The sequence below is a fragment of the Fukomys damarensis genome, unplaced genomic scaffold, assembly GCF_012274545.1.
Source record: "Fukomys damarensis isolate Sample0158 unplaced genomic scaffold, DMR_v1.0_HiC HiC_scaffold_5, whole genome shotgun sequence".
In the NCBI taxonomy this organism is placed as follows: Eukaryota; Metazoa; Chordata; class Mammalia; order Rodentia; family Bathyergidae; genus Fukomys; species Fukomys damarensis.
The window spans coordinates 83,632,690-83,650,420 of record NW_022900917.1 but is presented as its reverse complement, the minus strand read 5'-3'; the positions used below and the strand labels follow the sequence as shown (position 1 = coordinate 83,650,420).

The window sequence follows — 17,731 nt, the reverse complement described above, 5'->3', positions numbered from 1 at the left end:
GCTCTCTAATGGGAGGGCTGCGGGTAGGGAAGCTGGCATCGGGGGCCATGCTGAGATGGATGAGGCGGGTCTGGGGCATCTGGTCGATGTTGATGCTATATTTCGGCTCCTCCTTTGGCTTTGGCCTCAACGTGGCCGTGGCCGTGGGCAGGATCACATAACTTGTGTCCAGAGCCTTCTCCTGGGCGCGGCTCAGCTCCGAGTCCAGCTTCTTGAAGATGTCCCCATCGCCGACGAAAGAGGCTTTGGGTGCTTTGTCCTTCTTAAGGGTAAGTGAGTGGTTGGGAAAGGCGGGCAGGGGGCCCCCGGGGCAGTGTGGGGAGCTCTGCAGACGCAGCTTGGACACATTGGCTGGCAGGCTGTTGAAGGTGGATGGAGGTCCCTTGGCATGGGCCAATTTTAGCTTCTCTTCCTCAGGCAGTGACGGCCGCTTGAGCGTGCCTGTGATGGTGGCTGTGCGGCAGGCTGCAATGTCCTTGTTCAGCACTAAAGGGCCAAGGGGAGACAGCAGGGAGGGTCAGGGCGGTACAGGGTGGCTGCCAACAGGGGAGGCCCAGCCTACTGCTATCCTGCCCTAATCTGCTGTGATCCTGGGCCTGTCCCCCAAGGCATGGTGCACAGCAGCTAAAGCTCCTCTGTCTTTCAGCACGAGGTGGGCAGGCAGGGTGCCTCCCTGCCAACCCCCATGTGGACACACGATTGCCTCCCACATGATGTTCCTGCAGCCAATGGCTGGTGAGGGGCCCTTGCTAGAAGCACAGAGACACAGCCAGCATCACAGCGTTAGGGTTAGGGGACAGGTCCACTGGCCTTTGAGTGCTCCCACTGTCCCCATCCCCGGGGATCCCTGAGGCCTACTGGTGGGCTTGACCTCAGGGTCCCAGGAGTACTCAGGCACCTCCTGCCTTGTCATGCTTAGTAGCCTGCAAGCCTGTGGCTAACTTCAGCTCTTTGCCCAAAAGGATTTTTGCTGGTCCCAGGTGGTGAGCTCCCCCATACCCACCAGCCATGTGTAGGATCAGCTGCCCAAACTCTGATGTGGGCTCCAGCCCTCCACTCCATTGGCCACTGGAGAACCTGAACCTGCTCACATCCCTCTCTCTCCATACCCCTCTAGTGGGTCCACTCTCCAGACCCAGCCCTGACCCTGTGCCTACCACACTGGGGATGGGCTCCCAGACCACACCTGGCCCAGCCCCAGCCCCAGCATCCACCACTCTTCCCTCTGTTCTTTGTCAGCAGCTGGGCCCTTGGCATCCCTGCAGCCCGCTGGCTACCCAAGCCATATCTTCTCCAGTCCCCTAGCAGCATCTCAGACCACCCATCTGGGTCTCTTGTCTTCTCCATTGTTTGGACAATAACATTCTGTGCCATCTTCCACCCTGGCCTCTCCCAAGAGTGGACCAACCATCTTCCCCATCAACCCAGCACAACCCCTCCCAGGGGTGTCAAGGCCATCCTGGGACACAGGCTCTAAGCCCAGCTAGCCTAGTGCATGCCACAGCCCTATAAGTTCCTCACATTCTTCCCTAGGAAGCAGAGGCAGTACACCCCCTGCCTGTGCCTGACTGCAGGCACAACCCAGCTTGTCCAAGCATACCTCCACCCCCACCCTGCCTCATGCATTCTGGAGAAGCCTTGGCCCATGGTGTGGCCATGCCCTATGTACCACCAGCCACACACAATATAGAAAGTACACACTGATAGAAACCACTGCGCCCAGAGAGGCTAGTGCACAGTCACACAGGGCTGGGCCCAACCTCCTAATCCTCCGAGTCCTGGGGTCACCTCTCAGAGAGATGGTGGAACTGGATCTCTGCAGAATGAGGACAGGGGTGGTGGCAGAGCCTTTCTGTTGATCCTTGAGGTCACCTCCTCCAGTAAGCCCTCCTAGGGTCCATCTGGTGGCAGCTGGCATTCCTTACCTAGAGCTATCCCAACCTCTCTGCCATGGCTACCTCTAGAGAAGGTGTTCTTGAATACCTGGCCAACCAGTTAGAGCAAGACCAGGTGCCCCTTCCATAGTCAGACACTGACTGCTACTGCTTCGGGCACCTGGTCCACAATACATCACCGAAGAAGGAAGTAGTTCCTTATCCATTGACATCAGGGGTTAGGGAGGACCTTCCTCTATTGGACAGCTGATTCTTATTTTGCACTTGCTTTCAGGAAACTCAGAACTAGGCTGAGGCTCCAAAAGCAGACCTTTTCTCAGATTCCTTCCTGCCTCATCTGATGTCCTCCAAGCCTGAAAGCTCGACCTGCCTCTCCCCATGCTCAGACCAACAATGAAGAGATAAGCAACATTACACGGGTGATCAAGGAAAGGCAGAAGGAGGGGTGGTGCTGTGGTGAAGGTGGAGTTTCATGCAGTGCTTTCTCAACCACACTGTCCATGAAGAGGGTGCAGGGAACAACAGGAAGCAGGAAGGTGCTAAGTGGCATGTGTGGTGGGAGGGTCAGGACAGGTTCCTGGAGCTTCCTCCAGTTGTGCCCAGAGCCTCCTGCAGTGAGAGAATGGGGGTTTGATGGCACGTGAATGTGCACACACACACACACACACATACACACACACACTTGGAGGAAAGAAGGAAGCAGGTGAGCCAGCCTGGCCACCTGTCGCTCTCACCTGTGGGGCGCTCACCTGATCTACAGGCCAGGTCCACGTCCTTCTCAAAGTCGGTCTGTAAGACAGAGATGAGGGCAGTGAGTTCCTGCCATGCAGGGGCTGCTGGCTGCATGTAACGTGAAGGGGCCACCAGAGCCAGAGCCACACCTGGAGGGCAGACGCATGTGCGTGTGTGTGAGGGCTCATGAGCACTGAGGAGTCCACATGCTTAAGATGCCTGCGTATTCCCGTGGTGTCACTAAGAACCCCACGAGTGGCCATACCTTTGCATGTTCTTTCTAGGTGCTTTCATGTACGTATGTGAGTGCATGTATGTGTGTTCACATGGGTGGTCAGTGTTCGTTTGAGTATTCATCTGATCAGCATGTGTGAGTATGGGGGTGTATTTGTGTGTGTGTGAACACATGTATTTCAGAGGATAAGTGCATGCATGTTTATGCACATGTCAGTGTGTTTATGTAGAACTTTATGCATATATGAGTGTGTCTGAGTACTTGTGAATGTGTTGTGTGGGAACTGTGCGCTTGTGTGCAGGCATATACATGTGTTCTCCCACCAAGTCATGATTGAGCAGCTGGCTTCTGCCCCTCTGGCCTCTGCCTCTTGTCTCCCAAGCAGCACCACAGCCTCCAGAGCCACACTGGACATGACTGGGGCAGGCAGAGCAGGTTGTGGACATGGACCTGGGTGACTGGCTGGCACAGTCACCCTTGAGCAATGTCCTGGTCCACATGGCAGTCCTTAGGGAGCATGGGCCCAGTCCATGTCCTGGCAGGGGCAGCCAACCCTCAAGCTCAAACCTCTAGATTCCTTCCCTGTAAATGCAGGAGTGAGGCTGGAGGAAATACAGTTCTCCCCGGGGTCAAAAGTGAACACAAGAGGGTCAGGCAACAGAGGAAGGGGCATGTCACCATGACAAAATACTTGTCAAGGCTCCTGACACCTGCTGTCTTCCAGAGGAGACAATGAGGTCAGAGGGGCTGGCCTCCTCTGTGCCTGGAGCTGGACACCTGTGGTGGGTGTGGGTGATGCCAGAAGGGCAGAAAGCCAGCTTCCTGCACCAGACAAGGATGGGGGAGATGCCAGGGCCCTGGGGCCTGAGGAGGGGTCTGGGCTCCATTCTTCCTGTGCATCCCTAGGTGTCTGAGCCAGAATCCAGACAGAGACTGCAAGGGGCCCAGGGGCAGCTCTGGTTCTGGGTGGGTCATGGACACCTTGGTCCCTGGCTTGGGGTACAAGGCTGCCAGGGTTCAGTGAGGCTGGTGGGTATGGAGTCTGAGGGTCCCTTGGGGCTACTGAAGGGTTCTTGGGGAGGCCAGGCTCGAGGCCTTATGGTGGGCCTGTGTGTGGACTTGGGTATGGAGCTCTGAGGGTGCAAAAGGGACATCAGGAAGATATTGTATTGGACAGGATATGCGGTGGATGCCAGCCCAAACTTGCCATCTTGGCCTTTTCCAGCTAAAAACCCTGGCCCAGGAATTTCACCTTGGTAAGCCTCAGAGTCCCCAACCACAGCCTGGGCTCAGACTTCTAGTGAGCCAGCTGGGCCCAGTGAAACAAACTCTGGACACAGGAAGGACCTGGAAGCCCCCCAGTCCTACCATGAGCTGGGCATGGCCGTTCTGGAAGGAGCCCCCTGAGTCCCCGTTGCCTTCCTCCTGGCGGTCCACCACACGGCACTTCACGGCATCCTGGACCTGGGGAAGACGGAGACATCAGCAGGTAGCTGGGGTCCCACTGCACAACTCCTCACAGGTGTTTTAGGAAAGGGCCCACCCCAGTGAGGACACTCCTACGAGGGTAGAGAAGGGACAGTGATGTGTCAGGCTGAGGGTCCCTCTCCTTGTCCCTGGCACTCTATGCCCTTTGGTGTACAAAGATGAAGAGACTCCAGTTCCAGGCCACTGAGAAGGTGCTGTGAGCCTGGCTGACCAGAGGCTGAGATAAGGACCCCCACCAGCCTGCAGTGGGGCACGGAAGCCCCAATGTCTACTACTTCCCCAGCCATTTCACCAAGACCAATGAACTCTGTTAAAGGGGATTTTTACCAGCCAGAGATCCAGTGTCAATGGCAACAGGCTGGCTGTGGGTGGGTTGCAGTAACTACAGTCTGCATGTTTAACATGGACACTCCACCAAAGAGCCCCAGCACATAGAAAGACACAGAAGCCAAGAGCTGGGTGACGATCCACCTCATGACTTAGACACAGGGCACAGCCCAGAGTTACTGAGGGCTCTGTAGCAAGGCTGTGTCCGTGTCCTGTGCACTGGCCATCCTGGAGCCTGCAGAAGCCCAGTTCCTAATTTCCTGATGATCCCCAGATCCTGCAGGCTGGGCTCTATTGAACATCCTTCATCCTTTGATCCTCTTGGACAGGTCCTGCCTGCTGCTCCAACCTGCAGATCCAGCCAGCTGCCTTTGGAAGCCACCTCCCCGTGTGGGATTCTCTGCTCTCTGCTGGATGGGCAGTTACCCCACTAACTGCAGCTCTGCAGGTGCTCACTGCTCTGAGTATGACTTTCATAAGCTCTTCTGTCCCAGGACAGTTCCTTCCCTCCTTCCCTGCAGGCTACTATCCTTGTTCCACAGAAACCAGGTGCAAGAGGCCAGAAAGGACGTCAGGGCAGACAGAAACCTCACATCTACACTGGGCCAGACAGGTAGATCAAGGACCTGGCCATCATACAGTGCTCGGACAGCCGGGTAGGTATCATTCTTTTTTTTTTTTTTTGGTACCGGGGATCAAACTCAGGTCCTTGTGCTTGTAAGGCAGGCTATAGAACTGCTGAGCCAAATCCCCAGCCCAGCATTCTTTTAGATAGCAGGGAGCAGCCTGGGGACTGTCTTCCTCCCATGGCTGCCTCTTTTCAACTCACTGTTTCCCACAGGCTGGCCAGAGGCTTTCCCATAAACAGCTCTCTTCAGCTCTACTCATTGGCGGGAGCTGCCCTCAGCTGAGGTGAGGGCTGAGGACAGGAACTTCAGGAGGGACCCTCACAGCAGGGCTGCAGGGGAGGACACTTCTCCCAGAAGAGTAACCCCAGGGGCAGTGCACTGTTCCCACCTGTTTTCAGGAGAGTCTTTGTCTTCAGGGCCCCTCCATCCACTCATCCTGGGCTGAGGCCCACGTGGGGGAGACAGGCAGCCCAATGTCCAGGACAGGATAGGATAGTTGATCCTTCAGAGGACACCACCCTAGGCTGCCCAGGTCTGTGTCCAGGTCAGTAGCAACCTGGCTCCCCTCTCCCTCAACCTTGGTCCTGCACCCCAGCCTCCCACTGCTGTTTCTGTCCCCACCTCTCTGGTTTGTCCACTCCCATGTGAGTGCTTTTAAAAAAGTCCACAGCATTGTTCTAGGAAGTTGCAGAGAGCAGGAGAAGCTATGGTCCCTCTTGCTCCTCCAGCACATCTTTGTTCTGACCCAAGCAGGGGTCTTAGTCTATTGAGATCTGGACAAGTCACCTTGTTCCTGTCCCCAGCTGGCTGAGAGGACCTGGTCTTGATACCTTCTAAGAAGGTTCAGAAAATGGCGGAAACACCTGTTATTGGCTCTGGTGTTCAGTAGGCCCATGAACACATAGTCCCACTGGCCTCAGTCACCCTCTGTCCCCGACTGGCTGGGGCCAGCAAGGAGGCAATTTGTGGGGACCTACCTCTCTGCGCAAGATGCAGTGAACCATCACGATGACGAAGCCCTCCAGTGAGTCGAAGACAGCAAAGAGGATCTGGAAGAGGGCGGAGCGGCGGTCGGTGACGGCGAGCACGGCCGACATCCAGGTCAGCGCCAGGAGTGGCAACACCACACAGGAGCTCCACAGGGAGGCCCTGGGGATGGAGGGCGTCAGCTGGGCCGGTGGAGTGGCTGCTGCCCCAACGGGTGCCTCCCTCCTTCCCACTCCCCTCCCAAGCCCCTCAGCCTGGCCCCTGGGCTGCAGCAGGGTCCTGCCCAGCAATTCCAGGCCTGAGGGTTCTCCGGGGCCCAGCAAAGTGGAGCTCTTTGGGAGAGACCCAGGTTCCTGACTGTCTAAGAGGCAACAGGGGAGAGAAGGCAGGTTGGAAGGGGATGGGACAGGGACCTGGGAGCTGTTGGGGCTCGGAGACACCTGGTTCCAGCTCCCAGGGCCTTGGTTTGAGGACCCAAAAACCCAGGTGCTGAACTGTAGTGCCCTGTGGCCAACGGAAAGGGAAGGAACTCAGTGAGAGGAAGGGACAGAGAAACTGAGGGGACACACAACAGACAAGGCCAGAGGGTCAGAGGAGAGACCAAGACAGACAGGACAGAGACGAGACAGGCGCTTCCTCCTCTCCTTGGGCTGTGCACCCCATCCTCCTGACAGCACCTCCACCCTGGCCTGGCTCTCCCTTGCCACTTGCCACCCAGGCCTCACATGTGTGCTCACAGGCTCTCTGGAAACCTGCCTTGGTCACAACCTGGCCCTATGTGATTCCCAAGACCATGTGGCCTGGGGAGCACCACCAGGACACCCAGGCAGCTCTGCCTCGGCTTATGTGGATCTTTCAAGGGTGCTAGAGTCATGGTCATCACCAGGAGGCATGGCTGGCACCAGGATAGGTTGCTCCTCTCCTCACTCAGGGATGACTGCTGTCCTCTGAAGGAACAGCAGGAGATAGGCAGCAGAAATGAACGGGGAAGAGGTCCAAGCTGTGAGGTCAAGGACAGCAGGGCTGAGAGAAGAAAGGCTGGAAGGACTCAGTGCAGGTAGGTATAGGAGGCCCAAACCAGTGGGGCCTTGACAGTGGCTTAACTATGTTCCTAGTGCAGGGGACCAGCCTAGGCCCAACACTGAGGGAACAGCTCCATCCTCATTTCTGGACCTCTGAGGTCACAAGATCCTGACTCTTACTGCCTCGTCTAGACTCTGCTCTCATGCTGGGGCCTGGTCCTGCTTCTCCAGCCTGGGGCAGCTGGAGCCAACACTGCTGTCACCACCATCAGACACAGTGCCAATGTTTCCTGGGACTCAGGGCCAGCTCCCCAGTCACCCACTCTGGGTCAGACCATAGCCAGGAGTGGTCCTGAAGACCCCCACCAACTGGGACAACAGGGCTCCAAAGCTGGATCCCACATGACCCTCCATTTGCTGGACTGTGAGGGTTGAAGCACAATGGTTTTGAGGATGTGGCAGGGTGGGCCTCCCCAGCACCTGGGCCACTCCCCACCCTACACAGCATGGTGCATTAGCTCACTCCATGCCCCATGGCTGGTAAGGGCTGAGGTAAACAGGCCTTCACAAAGTGACTCACAGTCACTCTAAGCAGGATCCTTCCTGGCTCAGGGCCTCAGTATCCCCACCATGAACATGGGCCTGATAACTTCTCTCTCCTCCCGAAGCACCTGCATCAGTGAGGGGAGCAGAGCCCAACCCACCCACGAAGATGTCTTGGCCCCAAATCATCTTCCTTGTTTCCCTGCATGGAGCTGGCCTCCAGTAGCCAGCTACTAGATAGCATGGGGCTCCATAAATGATTCCTGGGCCCCACAGCTTTGGAAATAATTTTGCACAGTCCCAGAAAGGACCCAAGTGGAAGAAAGAGAAGCTTCCCTCTATGCTGGACAGCCCAAGCCTGGGGGTTACTGCCTCTAACTTGGCCTTCAGGGCCACTGGAGCAGAGCTCCAATAGGATCACCCAACAAGACCACTAACCCCAAATACCCAGCACCACCAGGGCAGGGCACCTGGCCTCCAGGTCAGTGTGGGACCAGCCCAGGGCAGGCTACTGCTTGGCTGAGCCCTGTACCTTACGTACCCCTCTTCTACCACCAAATCTGTATGCAGGTGAGCTCCCCCAGTTTCATGGCTGGAACCTTCTCTCCACCGCTTTGATTTTACTAAATCAAAAACTCCTAAAATCCTGGGCTCCAGTGCCCAGACTGGGAGCAAATACAAAGGGTCCTTGGCTCTAGGGTCTGGGGACTCAGCATCAACATGACCTGAGGGAGGCATGGACAAGATGCCCTCTTAGAACTGGGAACTAAACACTCTAGGCCAATAACCCATGCTCACCTGAGCCCAAAGTCCTGCCCTGCAAAGCCCCAGATGCCAGGTCACCTTCCACTAAGCCCAACCCTCATCCTTGAGGGTTCACAGACACACAACACACTAGGCAACACAACGCTCACATACACATACATCTGTGTTCATACACTTACACAAGCTCTCCAGCAGCTGCCCACGCGTGCGCGCAGTCACTTTCACACACATGCATATGCTTCTGCACACACTTATCTATTACACTTCCACATGTATACATCCCTCCTAGGTTCACACTTACATGTACACTCCCATGCAAATCTACACATGCACACTCCCCACTCCTGTCTACACACACCCATTCATTTGGGCACACACTCATACCTGTATACACTCTCACAGGCATGCACATACATGTTTGTACATTCACACAGCCCTGCCCTGTGCCCGAGGGAGGAGTTGCAGACCAGAGCTGCTATCCCCGTGCTGCTCGGTACAGCAGTGTGGCCAGGGACATGACACACCACTGGGTCCTGGGCGGGACAGGGCTCACACCCATCCTGACTGCCCCCTGGCCTGGCACACTCTGACTCCTGCTGTGTTCTGTGCTGTGCATGTGCAGGACCCACAGTGTGGGAGAGAAGTTGGGGCAGAGGCAGGGAGAAGGAGGGGAACTTGGGGAACCCACGGTGTGGCAGAAGTGAGAGAATTGAAAGAACATAAAACAAACAAATGTGACTGAGAAGAGAGCAGAGCCCGAGGCAGGCTGCAGCCGAGGTGGCAGCAAGGCACTAACATGGCGTTACTGGTGGCGTCGGAGGTGACATCAGCCGCAGAGAGGACTCCACACTCGGCACATTTGAGGGCGCGCCCGAGGGGGGCCCGGGGCAGCTGACTGCAAGTGAAACCAAAGGCTGAAACAAAGCAAACACGTTCTCACGGAAACCAACGGGGGGACAGAAAAGAGTAAAACAAGTAAGAGGCCACCTACAGGACAGGCCTGCACAGTGGAGCGGAGCATGAACAGAGCCTTGGGTTGCCTGCGGCTGGGCATCAGGGCAGGTGGTAGCAGAATGTGAGTGCTACGACCAGCTGACCTTGGCCTCAAGTTTGCACAAAGCAGTCATCTCCTTGAGGGGGCCAATGTCACCTTCCCTCTTCCTCCAGGTAGGGCTGCAGGGGTAACGACACACTTGCCAGCACTCTGACAGTGGGGACAGGGTTCGGGAGCTGACCTGGACAGTGGCCTCTCGCAGGGCCATGTGGGCGTGCCCATGCTTGTGTGCATGGTCCTCTCTGTGGACACGAGGACAGGACAGGCATTTGCCTAGAATGCCCATGGTAATGCTGGAATCCCAGCTGCACCAGCTACTCACCCTCCTTAATTAAACCTCAGTTTATTCCTCTGCAAGATGAGAACATGAAAACAGCCTGCTTCAATGGTTATTCATTTTGTTTGCTTGTTTTGTTTTTTATTTGAGACGGGGTCTTTCTAAGTCACTAATTTACCCAGGCTGGGCTTCAACTTGTGGTTCTGCTCCCTTCGCGCCCCCAGGGGTTGAATGCAGGCATGTGCCACCATAACAGGCTTTAATGCTTATTCTAAGTGCAAACCAACAGGCCTTGGGAAGAGCATTGCACCCACAGCTGCTTCTAGGACTCAGCAGCTGAAGTCAGTGTGTGGTGCAGTGTGATGCCCAGACCCACACGAAGGCCCTTTTTTTGGTGTGTGACCGCTGTCCACAGAGTATGAGGTGGGATGGGCAAAGCCTCACAGGCCAGAGTTGAGGCCCAGGAAGTAGGAGACCAGGCCAGTCAGCCACACAGCTCTCCCCTTGGGGAAGGCTTCCTGCTGCCTTTCACAGGGGAGAGTAGGAGGAGCCAGAGAGAGACAGAGAAGAAGAGAGACACAGCAAGACTGGCACAGAGGGGAGGGTGGGGTCCACCCCACACAGGCGTCGGCCAGCTGGCAGGACAGACAGCAGCAGAGGTGGGGAGGAGGGCTCATTGAGCAGGGCAGGGCTCTGCCCCAATGTCCGTGGGACCAGCCTGTCCCTGAGGCCCAAGACAGCAGCACCCACCCTTGGTGTTGAGCCTCTGGGAACAACATCCCCCACTGTCGCTGGAACTGACCCCTCTGACAAAGGCCCCACAGGATAAGGAATCAGTTGCCCGAAAAGTTAAGGTCCTGCCTTGGGTCATACGGCGAAGCTAGGGACCAGGGAACCTAACCCGAGCCAAGAAGCATCTCTGTGAGCAGCTTCACTATTCCTGGAGACTTTACAGGGCCCTCTCCTGTAATAGGTCAGTGTAGAAACAGGCACAGTGAAGTGTAGCCTGAGCAGGCCTCTGTGCCTCAGTTTCTCTACCTGCTCCAGGGTCCCCCAGCCCTGCACTGTCAGATTGGGCAATGGGGCATCTCCATCTGCAGGGGCAAGAAAGGTGCCATGCAGCCTGGCCTACCCTGCCCGCTCCTTCAGCTTCTTGTCCGTGATGCCGTCTTTGGACACAAGCTTGTTAAATACCAGGATCCCAATCACCATGTTCACCTGCAGGTAGAGAGGCAGTGATGGGCAGGCAGCCACACCCATGGTGCCCTGCATCCCACCCAGGTTTGCTGAAGTGCCCCCACCACAGAGACCAGTGCCAGCTACGTGAGTGCTGCAGTGACCTCAGGTCCAGATGCCTTCACGAGGAACCCACTCTTCCCTGGGCCTCACCCCATGGCACCCACACCCTTCCATCTCTCCAAAGACAAGAAGCTCATCACCCCCAGGACTAGGGATGCCCTCATCAGCCTGTTCGGGGGACCCATTTCCTGACCTCCCACCACACTGATTCTCAAGCCCACTCATGGCCTCTGTAGGGCACTCAGCACGCTGGGTGCTCCTGAGGTCTCACACATCTCTCATGCTGCTACCAAAGATAAGAGGGGTTCTCAAAATGCCCTATGAAGCCTCCATACCCTGAGGCTCCTGGGCACCCAAGGGGGCCCCTCTGACCTTCTCTGGTGGTGGGGATACATCCTAGCTCAGTCTGCGCTCCACACTCTTATAGCAAGAGTCTCTTAGTCCCGGTAGGGCTCCCACTCAGCAGGAGGAGCCTTCAGAGACTATGATGCCTATGGCCTATTCCCATGAATCTGCAAACTCAGGACTGTACTCACAGGGCCTGCCTGCTGGGGTGCTATGAATGGAGAGTTCTTAGCTAATGTTGGTACTCAGTGGGCTTTGGTGAGGGGGTCTCCCTTGGGCAGCCTCGCTGGGTCATGTGGCCAGGGGAGAGGAGGGTGGACAGGCCTTGCCCTGGCTACCTGCCTGCAGCCCACTCACAGGGGCCAGGGCTTGGAGTCCAACAGCAGTTAGGACTAGTGAGGATAGAGCTCCTGCCTCATTAATCCCTTGCCTTTACTCCCTAGTCACCTGACATTAAATGGCCCCTGGCCCTGCTGGCCCTTGAGGCTGCCTGGGAGACACTGACAGGTGCTACCAACCCAGGCCCTATTTCCTTGTGCTTAGGTGCCTTTGAGAAACATCAGAAACAAAAAACCAGTGAGTCAGGAGGCCATAGGGGTGAGGAGAGTTTGAGACCTCCGATGGATACAGCCCCCTTCTCCACCCACATTCCCAAAATCCCGGGCGCATTCCCTGTGGGGCCACCTACATGCCCAGGGTCTGCATTGCCTGGAAAGGGAGATGAGGGCAAAGACGCAGCATCACCACTCCTGGGACTAGTGAGGACTGGGGGAGGGTCCCACCCCTGGTGACCAGACCACTCCATGGGGCAGGTGAGGAAACTGAGGTCAGGCCCAGCCTAGGACAAGGGGAGAGGGCCAAAGTCAGTTACCAGCACAACGGCAGCAGCTGGTCCCACGAAAGCGTACAGCAGTCCCCCCTCCAACGAGAGCCAGCAGCTGGGGAGAATACAGGCTGGTTAGCACCTGCTCATTCGCCACCACATGCCAACAATGGAAGCAGTGCTGCTGGTTTCTCAGAACAAGGGATAACAGCTGGAGGGCAGCAGAAGTGGCAGCACTTATTAAGCACCCGCACCATGCAAAGTATGTCACTCTTGGCTTTGGATTCCCCAGGAGCCCTTTGGCCTCCACCATCACCCCTAGCTATAGATGGAAACAGGCCTAGCACAGGCATGTGCACTTGCAATCAGACAGCAGAGGCCTGACTTCTCTTCCTCTCCTAAAGTCCCCTTCCCAGCTTATATTCCCATTCCCTGGACTCCAACCACAGTGCCAGTGCTGTCTGTTGAACACACTTCCCTTCATCCTTCAGAGCCCCACTTCAGTGTCATCCCTTTGGGACTCTGACAGGCCAGGTGTCCCCTCCTCTCATCTCTGGGGATAGTGTCCGCATTTCCACTCCAGACTTAACCCTGACTGGCTCTGAGTGACTGCATCCTTATCTCTGCCCACTCCCCACCACACACCACAGTGAGTCAGACTGGCTCTGGCTCCCCACTCAACTTGGATCAGCTCCTCCCCTCACCTGCTCCCCACTCATCCCATCCAGCACCCCCACCACAGGTCTGTCCTTGTCTCCTTCCCCATCCCGAGCCTTCTCTCCTCATCTGGGGACCCACACTGCTTTTAGGAGAAACCCAAGTATCCTGGTTCAGCACTCAAGGCTCCAGGACCTGGCCCAAATGACTAATGGGGACCTTGGGATCTCACCTGGTAACAGATACCACCCCTGCCCGGCCCCAAGAGCACATGTCGGGTGCTGCTGCTCTACTCTGAGCTGTCCAGGCCTCCCCATCAGTGCTCTGCAGATGAGGACCCTAAAACCCAGTAGCTAACAACCTGTCCAGGCCACCTAACAGGGAGGTAGGAGGCCCTAGAACTTCAGCCCGTGCTTTCCACCCCTACCTGACCAGTTGGCCAAGAGCTCCAGCCACGGTGTCCACCCTCCCCAAGCCTGAGATTGAACCCAGCCACACAGGGCATAGGACACAAGTGCTATCATGTTCTAGGGATGCAGAAAGCCTGCTCACAAATGGCCAGTAACAGACCTCCTCCTTTCCCAGCTATCACCAGACATCAGCCCAAGGGGTCATTCAGAAGCCCTGCCTCCGCCAACTTACTAGTTCATGGTGCTGTACCCTTTGGCCTTGGTGAATCCCACAGAAATGGCCACAACCAGTGCAGGAAGCCCTGGAAGAGAAGCAGAAGAGTAGGTAGGTATCAGCCCCACCACTGCCCTGGGGGGTCAGCCTCATCCCTAGCTCCCGTCCCCCTCTTCTCCAAGTGCTGCCTGTGATGGAGGGAAGAAAAATGAGCCCATGAAGCCCAGTCGGAGCGTGACACTGAGCATGTGAGCGGTGGAAAGGTGGCCACATGTGAGGAGCTGCAGAACCAGAAGCAAGACTGTCAAGTTAGCAAAGCAAACTCAGGGCCCAGTGACACTGAAATTCAGATAATGCAGGAATCATTTTTCAGTATAAGTATGTCCCAGATGTTACTTGAAATAGATTTGCACTAAAAATTATTCCTTATCTAAAAGTCAAGTTGGCCAAGCTGTGTTTTCCCTGGCTACCCTGGGAAGGGACAAAAGGCCTGGAGCAGAGGAGCCCCCAGGGGTCTCTTCCCCAGGATGACAAGGGAGAGGCTGTTGTGCAGGGACCAGCGACAGGACGGTGGCTAGGAGCTCAGAACACAGCCCACCTGCCTGCCTGCCCACAAAGTCACACACTCACCCCAGCCCAGGCAGACGAAGCGCTTTCGGATGAGCCGGTTCCGGAGGCGACCAGTCACAGCCATGTAGGACTGCCAGGCCTCGGTGAGCACCCAGCAGAAGGAGGACAGGAAGAAGAAGTGCAGGAAGGCTGCCACCAGCGTGCACACCACCTGCGGGCAGGTGGCCAGGGGACTGGGCAAGTGTCCCCAGCCTCCTGCTGACTCCAGTGAGTGCCCGCCGAGACTAAGAAAGGCCCAGCGCAGCGTCCTCAGCTGGCACCCGGCCAAGTGCACAGGCAGGAAGCAATCAATGGGTGACTTGGTCCCTGCCCTGTAACTGGCATTCAAGTGTAACCCCCAAGCTGAGTGCTTATGTGATCCTGCCATGAACTGCGAGGGATAGACCTCCCTCTCCAACTGTCACCAGATGCTGGCCTAGGGGTTACTCAGAAGCCTCATCTCCAGCCGTTTGTCCAGCAGATAGTGAACCTGAGGCCCAAAGAGGGCATATCACAAGGACCCACAGAAAGTCACAGGCAAGTCTGCTGTGGCTGTGAGCTTCTGCCATAGGACACAGTGTGTTTCGGGGCCAGGTCTGCTCTGTCTCATTGAAATCCTTGTCCCCGATGCATGACAGTTGCAAATAGGCAGAGGCCTTCACTCAAGGCCTGGGCCTGTTGTGTTTGGCAGGCCAGAAATGAAGAGAATGGGGATGGGAAGCAGGATGGGGAGCTTGGGGAGGAAGGCCAAGGAGCCCCAATGTGTGCTACCAGACTCAAGGTTGGCTGGGGTGGGACCCATGCTCACAGACCACCATGACCCCACCCAAAGACAATGGGAAATGGGTGGCAAGGCAGAAGGCACCTACCTTGTTGCGGGTCTGAGTCTGCCCAATGAGAATGAGGGCATTGGAGGAGATGATGGACAGGCAGAAGTTGATGAGGATGACAGACCGCTCCGAGCGGATGTACCTGTGGGAGAGGTCAGGCCTGAGATGAGCACCCAATGGGTCTCAGCTTTACAAGGACCAGGTGCCCACCTCCTCCCTGCAGTCACCACCACTGCTACCACCATTAGCATCACATCCATCACCATCATACCACCACCAAAACCATTATCCCATCACTATCACCACCGTCATCACCCCCCCATCACTACGATCACCATCATCGCCACCATCACTATACTCTGCAACACCACCACTACCACCAACACCAACACCCTCACCACGACCACCTTCACCATCACCACCACCATCACAACGACCACTACCGTATCCACCGCCATCAGCACCACCACCTCTGTATCACTATCACCATTTTCATCAGTACTTTCGGTATAACCATGAACATTACCACCACCACCCCCGGCACCCCTTAGCTAGTGAGATCCACCCAGGCGAAGAGCAGAGGGTGCAAGGCTGAGCCTTGGGGACCCTGATATGTCTCTCATTTGCTCCATAACCTGAGGCAGTTCACATTCGCTGAACAAGTGTGGGTCCCCACTTCCTCATGGAGCATATCAGAACAGTCTCTACATGCAGCTGGGCAGGGGCACATGGTGGTCAATGGTGCTGGTTGGGAGAGATGCTTTGAAAAGTCAGTGCAAAGCTTAGCAGGTCTGAGCCAGAGTCCAGAGCCCCTGGCCCTCATGTTTTAGAATACCTAGTACCCGCCAGGGATTTAGCTCAGTGGTTCTGCTGCCTGCCTTGAAAGTTCAAGGACCTGAGTTCAATCCCGGGTATAAAGAAAAAAAAAAGAAAGAATACCTAGTACCTAAGGTAGGTAGGTGCTAGCTGCTGGTGGAGGAAACAGTCATAATCCGCTACTGGTCCCAATGGGAGAAACACTGGATGCTCTGCCCTTGGGCAGGGCATTGGAGGGCACCTGCTTTAATTGCCACTTGTCATCAACAGAGCTCAGGCTACCCCTCACCCCGACTGCATTGATCCCTCCTTGCCCAACCTCTGGCAGCAGCCGGGCCGTCAGTTCCAATTATTGGCTGACATCGCACTGCCCTCAGAACCAGCATGGCCAGGCGCAGGGGCTGCATATCTCTGGCTATACTGGGAATCCCAGCTCAGCCCTGCAGCAGTGACCTTGAGCTTACCCTCCTTACTCCAAGCTACTCAATGGGGCTGGGCACAGTTGGGTAGGGAGGCAGGCCCACCCGTGGGCACATGCCTACAGTCACACACTCCAGATGAGGACACATGCCCATGACACATCTGTGGCCACCTCTCCTGACACTGACCCAAACCTCCTCCTGCCACTCGCATGGGCTCCTTACTGGCTCAGATACAAGTCTCATGACACACATCTCCCTCTCCCACCCAGCACCAGCAAGGCCTACTTCCCCACGACCCATACATGGGACAGGCAAGGTATCCTGGGCTCAGCCCCTGTGGCCTTGTGGAAGGAGCACGGGGCAGGGGTGAGCAGAGGCTGTGGGCTCTGAGCCTGACCTAGCTCCAAGGGGCACTTTCTTTGGAAGGTGCAGGCACAAGGACACACAAGGACACTGGGTGGCCACAGGTACCCCAAGTGGGCAAAGGGCAGGTGCTCAGTGTGCCCAGCTAGGGTATATGCCTTGGTGCATTACTAAGGACAGGAGAAATTGGAACCCATGCAGGTGGACCCAGCTGGAGTGTGGCCCACTCATTCACACCATCCTACTTCTGTGCCCCTCAGCCCCAGTGACACTCAACACATTTAGAACTGGAGCATGAGATGTATGCCGGGTGTAGGCTGGGTTGGTAGCAGAAGCGAGGGTGCTGTCCGTGGTGCTGGTGCATGGATGCTGCAGGTGACTGGGAAGGTGAGAAAGAAGAAATGAGCAGAGCCATGGGCCCCTCAGCCAGCACTCACCTCCACACAGACACGTAGATGATGACCAGCATGAGGAGGGTGAGGGAGGACACACCACAGCCCACGATGAGCGTCACGGATGGCACAGTCGCCTTCTCCATCGTCTATGGTGCCAGAGAGATCACAGGGATGAGATATGGCCCAGCACACCCAGGTCACCAGGCAGTGCAGGCTGGGGCAATATCACTTGGTGAAGCTGCAGGGCTCCAGCCCCTCCGGACAGCTCCTGTGAGAAGACTGCTGCCTCTAACACTCTAGGTCTGCCAGGACCTTCTCCGTGGGGCCCTTCCTGCAGGGAACTCATGTCCCTTGCTGAGGGCTCCATCAACCCTCTCCCAAGCCCAGAAATAAGTCCCTTCCCCCATAATGTCATGGACCACGTCCCAGGGAGACTCATCCACATCATAGCAAAGTCAAGGAGGCTAAGGCCCACCGGCTCCCAAGATAGTTCTCGGCTCCTGGCCCTGCAATCTCAGGGTGGGGGCACATGCCTGGGTCTCATCTGAAAGGCCCACCCCCAAAGCTAAAGTTCTTGCCATTCGGCACCCTCGT

General features: G+C 56.4%; 1 protein-coding gene across 1 annotated transcript in view; it reads right to left on the bottom strand.

The window, feature by feature from the left end:
* Nucleotides 1-17,321, bottom strand: part of LOC104872899 (adhesion G protein-coupled receptor B1-like) — a 19,294-nt gene extending 1,973 nt beyond the window's left edge. Inside the window, exons 1-11 of the mRNA XM_033759302.1 lie at nt 17,180-17,321; nt 15,181-15,283; nt 14,333-14,483; nt 13,721-13,790; nt 12,470-12,536; nt 11,087-11,172; nt 9,420-9,518; nt 6,284-6,455; nt 4,231-4,326; nt 2,645-2,684; nt 3-486 (exon numbers count right to left, since the gene is read on the bottom strand). Coding sequence (XP_033615193.1) covers nt 3-486; nt 2,645-2,684; nt 4,231-4,326; nt 6,284-6,455; nt 9,420-9,518; nt 11,087-11,172; nt 12,470-12,536; nt 13,721-13,790; nt 14,333-14,483; nt 15,181-15,283; nt 17,180-17,280 — 1,469 coding nt within the window. The 5' untranslated portion in view covers nt 17,281-17,321. The remainder of the gene's footprint in view (nt 1-2; nt 487-2,644; nt 2,685-4,230; nt 4,327-6,283; nt 6,456-9,419; nt 9,519-11,086; nt 11,173-12,469; nt 12,537-13,720; nt 13,791-14,332; nt 14,484-15,180; nt 15,284-17,179) is intronic.
* Nucleotides 17,322-17,731: the final 410 nt, after the last annotated feature.